Below are 10,290 nucleotides of genomic sequence, written 5' to 3'. Positions count from 1 at the left end.
TGGATGGATGGATGGATGGATGGATGGATGGATGGATGGATGGATGGATGGATGGATGGATGGATGGATGGATGGTAACCCTAGAAAAACACAGAATTCGATGTCCTTTTTATGGAGTAAAACTAATACTGCACTGTGAAGACATAATTTCCTGTTTTATAACATGGTAGTAGCAGCATCATGTTGCGGAATTAGTTTTTTTCTATCCTTATGGTCAAAATTGATGTGAAGATGTTTGAAGCAGGCCAGTCTTGGATTAAAACCTTGTTCCACACAAGATGTGAGACTAAAGGTTCAGGTTCCACCACGGCCATTAGAACCAGGACTAACTTAAAATAACTAATTTGCTTTTCAGAAGAGTCCTATAAAAATCCATATTGAAATGCAAATGCATATTAGATCTCATATTGTTGTGATGTATATTTTAGTATTACATTAAAGTGAATTGTTTACATTATATACTGTAAATATGTGATAAACAAACTCTAAAATGAAGCCTCGTGATTAAATGTAGGCTTCCCGGTTTTCCACTCCCACCCCCACCAAGTATTTCGTAAAAGACAGTTTCCTTGTGATTCGTGGAATGAAGGTGGGCTGCCAAACAGCACGTATGTTTACTTGATCTGTTGCTTCAACTGTTCTGGAAGCGTTTCCTTTCTGGGAGGATCCAAACGTCACTAACCACGCCCTCCAAACACTCTGATTGGTCACTTTAGTGGCAAAATAACATTGCTCTCCTCTGATTGGTCATCTTAGAGGGTAAATAAAATTCCTCCCCTCTGATTGGTCGAATGACAGTACTTTTCCGTCCTGCTGTCGCTGCAGCTGCAAACCGACCAAGTCTGGATGCAGAACCTTCTCTAGGATTATTGTTGACACAAACTGGACCCTGAGGATACGGAATCATATCACAGCCATCATGAAGTTTGTACGCTTTATAATGAAAAACGCCGCGTTGGCTAACGCGCCGAAGCACATCGACCATTTCTCCAAATTCTCCCCATCTCCGCTCTCCATGAAGCAGTTCATCGATTTCGGTGAGTTTTTGTTTTTAATCGGATTTGGTTCATTTTTGCAGAGATACGTGAACGGATGGATTATTACCTAAACATTACAACATATAATAACACAGTGGATTATATTTTGTGTAAAACAAAGCATGCATCTGCAAGCTGCAGTGTGCTGCTCGGAGTGTTGCATCAGATCTGCTGCAAACTCAGCACCATTTTGCACCGTTTTCTCTTACTGGTCCAAAAAAAAAAAAAAAAACAAGTTTTAATCTGAATAATTTTCCTTATATGGTTAAATGCGCTAAAATAAAACAAAAATATTGTTTGGTTTATTGGATAGCCTAAAAAATAGTGGAAAACAATGTTAATTTGTGAACAAATAATAACTTATTGCTTGCTTTCTGTCTGATTATTATGTATAATCAAGTTTATTTTTTATTCATCCTTACTAAATATATAGAAAAATAATCTTCCAGCCTGTAAATATTTATACAACATTACTTTGTTTACACTTGTGTATACAGAATAAAAAAATAACATCTAAGTCGTATACTTAAAAAATTCACCTGATTAAAGTTCTTATTTAAACTATAGAAAAGTTGTTTAACAAAGAATTAAAATTCAGCATTTATGTGAGAGCCTTTCTTTCTGTCAGTTCAATATTTATCCCTTATTTCCAGGTTCCATCAATGCCTGTGAGAAGACATCGTTTGTCTTTTTGAGGCAGGAGCTCCCTGTGAGGCTCTCCAACATCATGAAGGAGATCAACCTCCTGCCAGACAAGCTGCTCACTACTCCTTCAGTTCAGATGGTGCAGAGATGGTAAGTTGTTTATCCAGGAGGGCGCCTATTGATTTACAGTGATCCTGGTTATCTGCAGTCTGAAACTGGCCAGGTTCCTTTACAGACACAGCAGCTGTTGTTTGCCACAAACTGGGGCGGTTTATTTGCTCTCATTAGTTACATCATGCTTTGAATTACAACAAAGCCCTGTGACCGAGTTGTGCTCTCTCCAACTTGCTCAGAGCAGAGGATGTGGGGAGTGGCTCCGAGCTGTGAACTTTGTCCCACTTTCCTCGTCACAGGCCCATCTGATCTGTGTTTTTCTCACTCTGCTATTTTTGTTTCCTTCTTAACTTTCATTTCCTTCAGTTACTCCATCTTACCTCCTATGTTTATGGATTTTCAGGTATAGCCAGAGCTTAATGGAGATCCTTGATTTCCTGGACAAGAATCCAGATGACCACAGAGTGCTTTCAGAGTAAGATTTTAGTCATTATTCCAGGACTGTATTTTTTATTTTTTTTGGTTCTGGCAGATGTTTGCAACTGAATGCATAACTGTTTTCCCCAGGTTTGTTGATGCCTTGGTCACCATCAGAAACCGACATAATGACGTGGTGCCCACTATGGCGCAGGGGGTCTTGGAATACAAGGAGGTCTTTCCCCAGGATGTGGTCACCAACCAGAACATCCAGTACTTTCTGGATCGCTTCTACATGAGCCGCATCTCCATCCGAATGCTGATCAACCAGCATAGTAGGTCCACTTTTCAAATAAATTATTTTATTTCTCCTTTGTTTTGTTTGGGGTCATTTTTCTGCCCTGAGTTTATTGTAGATTTTTCTAAATTTATTTCTTTGCAAAGCGTTTTTTTTATGTTATTTTTTTTAAACTCCAATTATTGCTTTTCATCTTTGTTTGTTTTAAGATTTATTTTGATATTGCTTTTTTTGCATTCATTTTTATAATTTGCTCTATACAGTTTTTGTATTGAAGAAATTTATTATTATTTTTATTTTATTTTTATTATTGAATCTGATGTCCAGGTTTATTAGATTCCAAATTTTATTTAAATTTTTTTCCCTCTAAAAACTATATCTGCACAGATGACAAAACTGTGCTGCAGGTTCTTTAAATGCAGAAATCATTAATAAAGAAATTATTATCATTATTCATCTTAAAAAATGGTGCAAATTCTTATTTTTGGTCTGTTTTAAATCTACAGGATTGGGGTAAACAAAATCTGATTAACTATTTAATTTTCACATTTTCAAATTTCGCTCTAAAATATTCTGATAACCTTCATTTGCATAAATTGTTTTTTCCACATTCCTTCTGAATTTTCCTGATGAACAATTTAATCCCTCTTCATAATTAACCCTTAAAAGTATGATTGTATAATAGATTTAGATACATTATATGATTTATCAGTCTAACAAAAAAAATCATAATTTATTTAGTCAGAATCAGCCTCCCTTTATTTGACGCAGATTTACTCAGCTAGCAATTATTCTTTCTTTTATGGGGAGTTTAAAATGCAATTTTTGCTTGTTTTGGGGGAAAGGAATCAACAGAATCATGTGTTTAAATGCCACAAACCGCCCCTTCCTTCATTGTTTTCTGGGAATTCTGAAATTATCTCATCCATATTAAATTGCAGCAGTAATACCAATATTTTCGTTTATGCAAGCTTATTGCAAACATCATGCGCCACAAATGATAAGAACCTAACCAAGACAGGAACAAATTCATTAAGGGTGACGGATCTATCAGCGTGTTCTTCATTAATCAGAGTTGATAGCTTATCTTTTCTAAGCTGGCTAAATGTTTCCGGCCTTTGTGCATTAGTGCTGCAGCACAATTCGAACATGCAGCAAAAACCTGCAGAAAGCGGTGCAGAAGGAGAATTATTTGGTGTAATCTGGAACGATCCTGCACTATCTCGAGTTCTTGTTTGTCATAGTGCTTGTATCATGCAGTGTGTCGAAACACAAACTGCTGAAGTGCACACAAACCTGATCCAAAGTGGAATGTTTCAAAACTGCTGTTGCATGAAGAGGAAACGTCAAGAGTTATATAACCTCCATTGTAACTGACCTGCTTCACACCCGGGCAATTTTTCATGCCCTGCACATATTTCGTATCTATTTGTCCATGTTTCATTTTAAGTACAAAACTAAATCACTGCATGTGTGTTTGTGGTTATCATCTTTAATGCTCATATATATAATTTGTTGGTAAACTATAATAAAAATGAGTCCACCTAATTGTTTTCCCCTTCTTTATTTTTCTGCAGCTCTTGTTTTTGACGGCACCACCAACCCAGTCCATCCAAACACAATAGGAAGCATTGACTCTCAATGCAATGTGGGAGATGTAGTCCAGGGTGAGTTTGGACTCCTTTTATAATCTAAAAGTGAAATGATGTCTGACTTTGTAGTGGTTTATGATCATGTTTTTATGCTTCAGTTATTTAAACACCAGTATTGCAATTTGCTTTCTTTTTTTTTTGGCTTGTCTGCAAATAATACTTGTTTCCTTTTTATTATCAGATGCCTTCCATAGTGCCAAGATGTTGTGTGACCAGTATTACCTTCGCTCCCCTGATCTGGTACTGCAGGAAATGAACCGTAAGTTTTCTCTCTTATTGATTTGTTTGAGGTATTTATACTTTATAGCTTTGAACTTTTCTGGTGCAGCTGGCTTAAATTAACAAAAATTATTGTGAAGCAAAAAAAAAAAGGTGTCCAAAATAACTGCAAAAATAAAAACAATTGTTTGTTCTGCTTTTATATTGTTTCCTTTATTTACTGATAAAAAATAAAAGCCAGAGTCACTAGTTGCCTTGAGATTTAACCCAATTATTAAACAGAGGGTTTTGGCTATATTTGCAATTTAATTAGAGACTATTTAGAGACAAAGCAACATGGCTCACAGGAATAGGAGACATGGGCAACACCCTACACTAAAGGCTTAAAGGGGCAGGAGCTGCAGAGATTTCTCGCTCAGGTTGAGGTATCTTTTAAAAGGATTACTTATGAGCTCCAAACACAAAAAAGTGCAAGTTCTCAACTGTAGGTTTGATTTGATGATAAAAATGTGTATGGTGTAATCGAGGGAGGAGTTGGCTCCCAATCTAGAAAACAAACCTGTTGGAGCCTGCAGATGACTTGAGATGGGGGTGGAAGTTCATCTTTTAACAGAAAAACAAAGCTAAAGTTGAACCCTGGGCTACAACGGAAACTTTACATCAAAACATGTTTATGCGTTAGAATGGTACCGACTTAAAAAAAAAAATGAAAATCTGTGGGTAAATCTTACAGAAAATAGCTGTTGATGTGACAGAATGTCATGCAAAAGACGCTATAATCAGACCTATTAAAATCAGTTTGAAACATATCTAAAATATTCTGTATTGATCCTTTAGATTCAAAGCCATTTTGTTCGAAAAGCTCAAGACAAACAAGTAGAAGTGATGCAGACGAGACTATAAATGAACTATAGATTTTAAGTCTTTTGTTTGTTTTTTTCTTAAACTGCAGACGAGAAGAAGAGTCACCCAATAAGCATCGTTTATGTCCCCTCTCACCTGTACCACATGCTGTTTGAGCTTTTCAAGGTAGGAGACCCCACCTTTTAATTCCTGGACATGCCTAAAATAAAAATCATTAATAAAATTAAAGCTTTCTTGTTTTTTTTGTCTTTTGTAGAACGCGATGAGAGCTACCATCGAGACCCACGAGAGCAAAAACAACCTCCCACCCATTAAAGTCATGGTTTCTCTTGGTGGAGAAGACATGTCAATTAAGGTGAGTCAAAGTTTAAAGTGCAAGTCAACAACACGCAGCGGTTATTTAGATAAGACAGGTGAAAAATAGCTATAAAACTTTAAAAGGTCATAAAAAATCATGTCTTGTAATTTATAGGAAACTCTAGCAGGAGCTGAAAAACATCCGCTCTGTTTTTTTCTTTCTTTTTTTCCTACTGTTCATAAATTAGTGGTAGAAAGGACCTCCATTTAAACGAAGGTCGAAGAATATCTGGATGTAAATAAATTACATCGGTTTTGCCTCGGTTTCAGGTAAAGCCAACATTTCCTGGCAGATTTCAAAGTGGTTTTTGCTTTCTGAGTGTTTTATCTGTCCCCAGTTATGTAAGGGTTCAGCCCTCGTTTCATCACAGCTTTCTGTAACCTCTCAAAGTCTGATGAGATAAAGCAATATTGAAACAAGCTTTTATGGCCGTCCCCATCTTTCACCGGAATCGCCACTTATCTGGTTACAACTGGTTACAACCGATCCAGTTGAGCAAACAAGCAGGTCGGTAACTATTGGAGAGGGAAACAAAGAGCGTCCTAATGGCAGCCACGTCGTTTAGGAGGGAAAAGTGCTGAGGTTAGAAGAACTGGGAATCATTTTCAAGGTTGTAAAGATCGTCTGCAGCTAACAGGGGAGCTAGAACCAGATAAGATTTCTTGTATTTTACATTGCAGAACAGAGAAACACAAACAGTGACTCCTAAATAAACGAGCATCCCCAAAATTAGTAATGAATTTAGTTTGTTTTCTTGTTTTTGCCAAATGTTTTCCACCCACATCTATTCTAATTATTAATCTTCCTGGGATCATGGATGTAAATTTTGTCGTAACCTGTAAACTGACCCAACCTAAATCACCAAAGCCAATTTTTAAAAAGCCTGAATTAAATCAGCTGCTGTTCTTTAACCCTTCTGAGGGTCCAGCTGTTGTAATGGTGGTCAGTAGCCTTATTATGGCAAGAGGAGACTGCAAATTTGGATGCACCACATTTACCAAAACTGTAGCGTTTATGTTTGTTGACAGGCTCTTAAAAAAAAAAAATCATCCAATAATTCTTTGCTTCCCGTTGTCCGACTGCAGGTCAGCGACAGAGGCGGCGGAGTCCCCTTTCGCAGGATCGAGAAGCTTTTCAGCTACATGTACTCCACAGCTCCGGCTCCACAGATAGGCGACCACAACAGGACACCCCTGGTAAGTAGAGTTTCCCTTCAGACCTGTTTTAATTTCCATTTATTCCAAATATATGAAATCCTCCATAAATGGAACCCTTTAAAAAGAAAAGGAAGTACAAATCTGTTATAAAATTTAACCAGGAAAAATAGGTGTTATAGAATCATTTGATGTTCTATTGCAGTGGTTTTTAATAACATTGTCTACCTCAGGCCATTTTTATTTGTCTCCATTTACTTTAAAAGTAATTGTTTCCTTTAGATCGACGCTCTTAGCTTAAGACTCTTCAGAGACTCTTCCAAGCACCAAACTTTAATCCTTCCCCTTTTCTCTGCAGGCTGGATTCGGCTACGGTCTTCCCATTTCCCGTCTCTATGCAAAGTATTTCCAGGGTGATCTGCAGTTTTACTCCATGGAGGGTTTCGGCACAGATGCTGTCATCTACTTGAAGGTGAATGAGTTTGAGCAAGGAATTATCCCAAAACAACCACTTGTTAACAGCCTTTATACTTCTTAACTTGTTAGACTCGCTGGGAGGCTGGTTGGTTAATCCTATTTTTGCTGATGTGTCCCTTCAGGCTCTGTCCACGGACTCCATTGAAAGGCTGCCCGTGTACAACAAAACTGCTCTGAAGAACTACAAAGTGTGCCAGGAGGCAGATGACTGGTGTGTGCCCAGTAAAGAACCACTAGATCTGCGCAAATACAAGGTGGCCTAGTCAGAGAGGCTTTGGGAGCAACCGTTGCTTTAAGACTTCAGAGAATGGGGTTCTCCTTGAAACATGTCTTTGTATTTCCACGGGTTCATCCGCCGAGGCAGATGAGCTTCTTTAACCTCCCACAACCAGAGCAGATTTCAGCCTGTATCACCAGTAGCATCGCTTCTGTCATTGTTTTTGGTTTTTGTTGTAGAACATTAGAGAAACTCAGAACTGCTACTAACAGGATGCTTGAACAAAAGCAGCCAGAGCGCAGCTGAAACGAGAAATGGCATCAACTGGATCAGAGTGGAGTCGCGCAGGTACGGGGAGAGACGAGAGCCGCCCGGCCCGTTTTATGGGTGCCAGAAAAGGAGCGCTGATTAAGAGTTGGAGTGGACTGAAGAAGAAGAAGATGAGGAAAGTTGTAAGATCCAGCCGCTTTGAGTAAATGTGAATGCTTTTCCATAAGGCAAAAAATCTTCATTTCCGCTATGCCTAAAGTAGCAAATCCCAAAGGCATGTATTTTTTTTTTATACTTGAACTATCACCACTGATATTTGCACCTTAAATTGTATGGTACTGTAATGCTGTTTGGTTTGATTTTAAGCCAATGTTAAGCTTTTTGCCTTTTGCATGAATATTCTTGCATACTTTCGTATTTCAGCCTTTGCAAATATAAAAAACTGATATTGCACCCAGTTGTCTGGACCGGGCTGAATTAAATCCTTCGTTTTTGGGGGTTATTTGTTTGTTTTTTGTAAATACTACAAAGAAAATGGGCACTATTTTTGGCAAGCTGCAACTCTGTTGGGCCCAATTTTTCTATCTTTGCTTATGACTTTTCTTCAGCTTTGTCTAAAGGCAAAATGCTTTGAAACAGATTCAGTGTATATAAGTGTTATGTCCCGAAAGGTGGAACGTTTGACGTTTTAAAGCCAGTTTCTTTGGTTTGTTTTATTGTTTTGTTGTTTTCTTTTTGTACACTGTGCCAAATGAGACTATCATGGGTCCAGATGTGTTCAAAACAGTTTTGATTGTGTTTATCTAACTCATGCAGTATGGAAAAGGTTATTTTTATAGCTACACTTTGTGACTGAATTAATTCTTAATTCTGTTAATTAAAATGAAAATACCTGAAAGCAAAATGTTACTTTTGTCTTGATTTCCTGTTCTGTGCTTAGAAACAATCAGTGTCCTCTTCATCCTTATGGTAAATTAAAGCTGTGCAGAGGATCATCAGATCTGTATCAAATTTGACAATGAAATAAAAGTCAGCAGCCAGACCTTCCATCATCAAATAGCTTTAAAAAAAATAAAAATAAACTTGCTACCTGCTTGGCTACACTGCTAACTTCTGCTGTTGGCTTCTTTGCCTCCTAGTAGGAACTGTTTCTTCCACTGTGAAGCCAACAGATGATGTGGATCACTTTGTTTTCCTTACATTTCTGGCGCAACGCCCAGTAAGGAAGAGGTTGCAGCGGGTAAACAGAGAAGGGTTGGTTTGCCTGGTATTTAAAGTATGTGAGACTCCTGCAGCTGAAAGCTCACAGCCTCTCGTAGTGCTATTAATAGCTTGCTTATACCTTTTGATATAATTTTTTTATATACCACAAACTGGGCTGTATTATAGGGAAGTTTTTTTTTTAGGTGTTTAAATATAAAGACTGAAAAAAAGGCCAATTTTTGTTGCAATTAAATTTAGATTGTGATTTGATGAAGAGCCTCTGTAAAAAACAATCTGCAGATGTTGCAATAAATTGAGAGTTGAATTTAGGTGTGGATTTTAGCCATTTCTAAATGGGCATCTCAAAATTCTTGATTGAAATATTTGCTTCCGTGGCTCCTGGGATGTAAGCCTCTGAATTTCTTTCAGCATTTCCTTGTATCTCCCTGCATCCATCTTCTCAAAGAGAATTGCCTGCCTACATTATACTCCTCATTCATCATACGTTTAAAAATCTAAGAGCTAAAGTATTTCCAACAACCTTTAGTGAGAAATTGAAATCCAACCGAAGCAAAGCCCCTTTCAATTCCTAACAGTAACCTGCTGTTTGAATTTTTAACTACTACAGTAATGTAGATCAGTTACACCATGGCGTGTTGCTGATTAAACTCTAAGCTACTTAACTGAGGCAATAGTTGATAAATTCCCTGTAGGCCTCTTTAAGGTGATTAGTTAGATCTAAAATAAGATATTGCTGTTTTGAAAATCTTTTTAATCAGTGTTTGGTACTGTGAAGCACATTGTGGCTAAAAATAACCTTGAAGGAAACGTTTTGGGAAAAGGAAAGTTTATTGTTTGGATTTCAAATGTTATATAACTGCATCAAGAATTGTACTAAAATTTTTGTCACAAGATAAATTTGTTTATTTTTGTAGCAATTGGACTCTACTTGGAGTGCCCCATGTAGCATTGCTGTAAGGAAATGTCTAATTTCCTCATATTTCAACGTCAGGGATGGACTGTAAGGGGTCTAATGTCCTGACCATCAAAATCCGAGCTGCTTCTCATTAAATTAAATCTAATCGGATGTCCCACATTGTAGATGTCCATCAGGTGCATACCGGTAATTTAGGTGGCCTACCAAAGGCCAAGAAGCTTGAGGGTTCTTTAAATATTACATTTTATATGGCTGTCACAATTTGGCTATGGTTAGTTGACCCAAAAGCAGAGACAGGGAGGCAGAGGTGAATCTCTTGTGATTTAATAACGAGTTAACAGAAAACAGAGGCAGGTTATCCAAAAATAAAACAAAGTCCAAACAAACATGAAACCAGGAGTCCAAAAATCCAAGAAATTAAAACATGA

At 37.5% G+C, this 10,290-nt stretch overlaps 1 protein-coding gene across 2 annotated transcripts; it reads left to right on the top strand.

Moving 5' to 3' along the window:
• The first annotated feature begins 807 nt into the window (after positions 1 to 807).
• Positions 808 to 8,632, top strand: LOC107093223 (pyruvate dehydrogenase (acetyl-transferring) kinase isozyme 2, mitochondrial-like). 2 transcript variants are annotated; one of them, XM_015388123.1, is made up of 11 exons: positions 808 to 1,037; positions 1,691 to 1,832; positions 2,200 to 2,271; positions 2,364 to 2,548; positions 4,089 to 4,178; positions 4,345 to 4,422; positions 5,335 to 5,411; positions 5,503 to 5,601; positions 6,690 to 6,800; positions 7,117 to 7,230; positions 7,358 to 8,632. In XM_015388123.1, exons 1-11 carry the CDS (start codon positions 920 to 922, stop codon positions 7,496 to 7,498), a joined length of 1,227 nt encoding a protein of 408 aa, XP_015243609.1. In that variant the 5' UTR covers positions 808 to 919; the 3' UTR covers positions 7,499 to 8,632. The 2 variants fall into 2 exon arrangements, with proteins under 2 accessions (XP_015243609.1, XP_015243620.1); XM_015388134.1 differs by lacking the exons at positions 7,117 to 7,230; positions 7,358 to 8,632 and adding an exon at positions 6,955 to 7,055 and having other exon boundaries at positions 6,690 to 6,876.
• Positions 8,633 to 10,290: the final 1,658 nt, after the last annotated feature.

This window comes from Cyprinodon variegatus, unplaced genomic scaffold, assembly GCF_000732505.1.
Source record: "Cyprinodon variegatus isolate N-32 unplaced genomic scaffold, C_variegatus-1.0 Scaffold18, whole genome shotgun sequence".
Classification (NCBI taxonomy): domain Eukaryota; kingdom Metazoa; phylum Chordata; class Actinopteri; order Cyprinodontiformes; family Cyprinodontidae; genus Cyprinodon; species Cyprinodon variegatus.
Note: the sequence above shows the minus strand (reverse complement) of the source record. Positions and strands in the feature narration are given on the sequence as shown.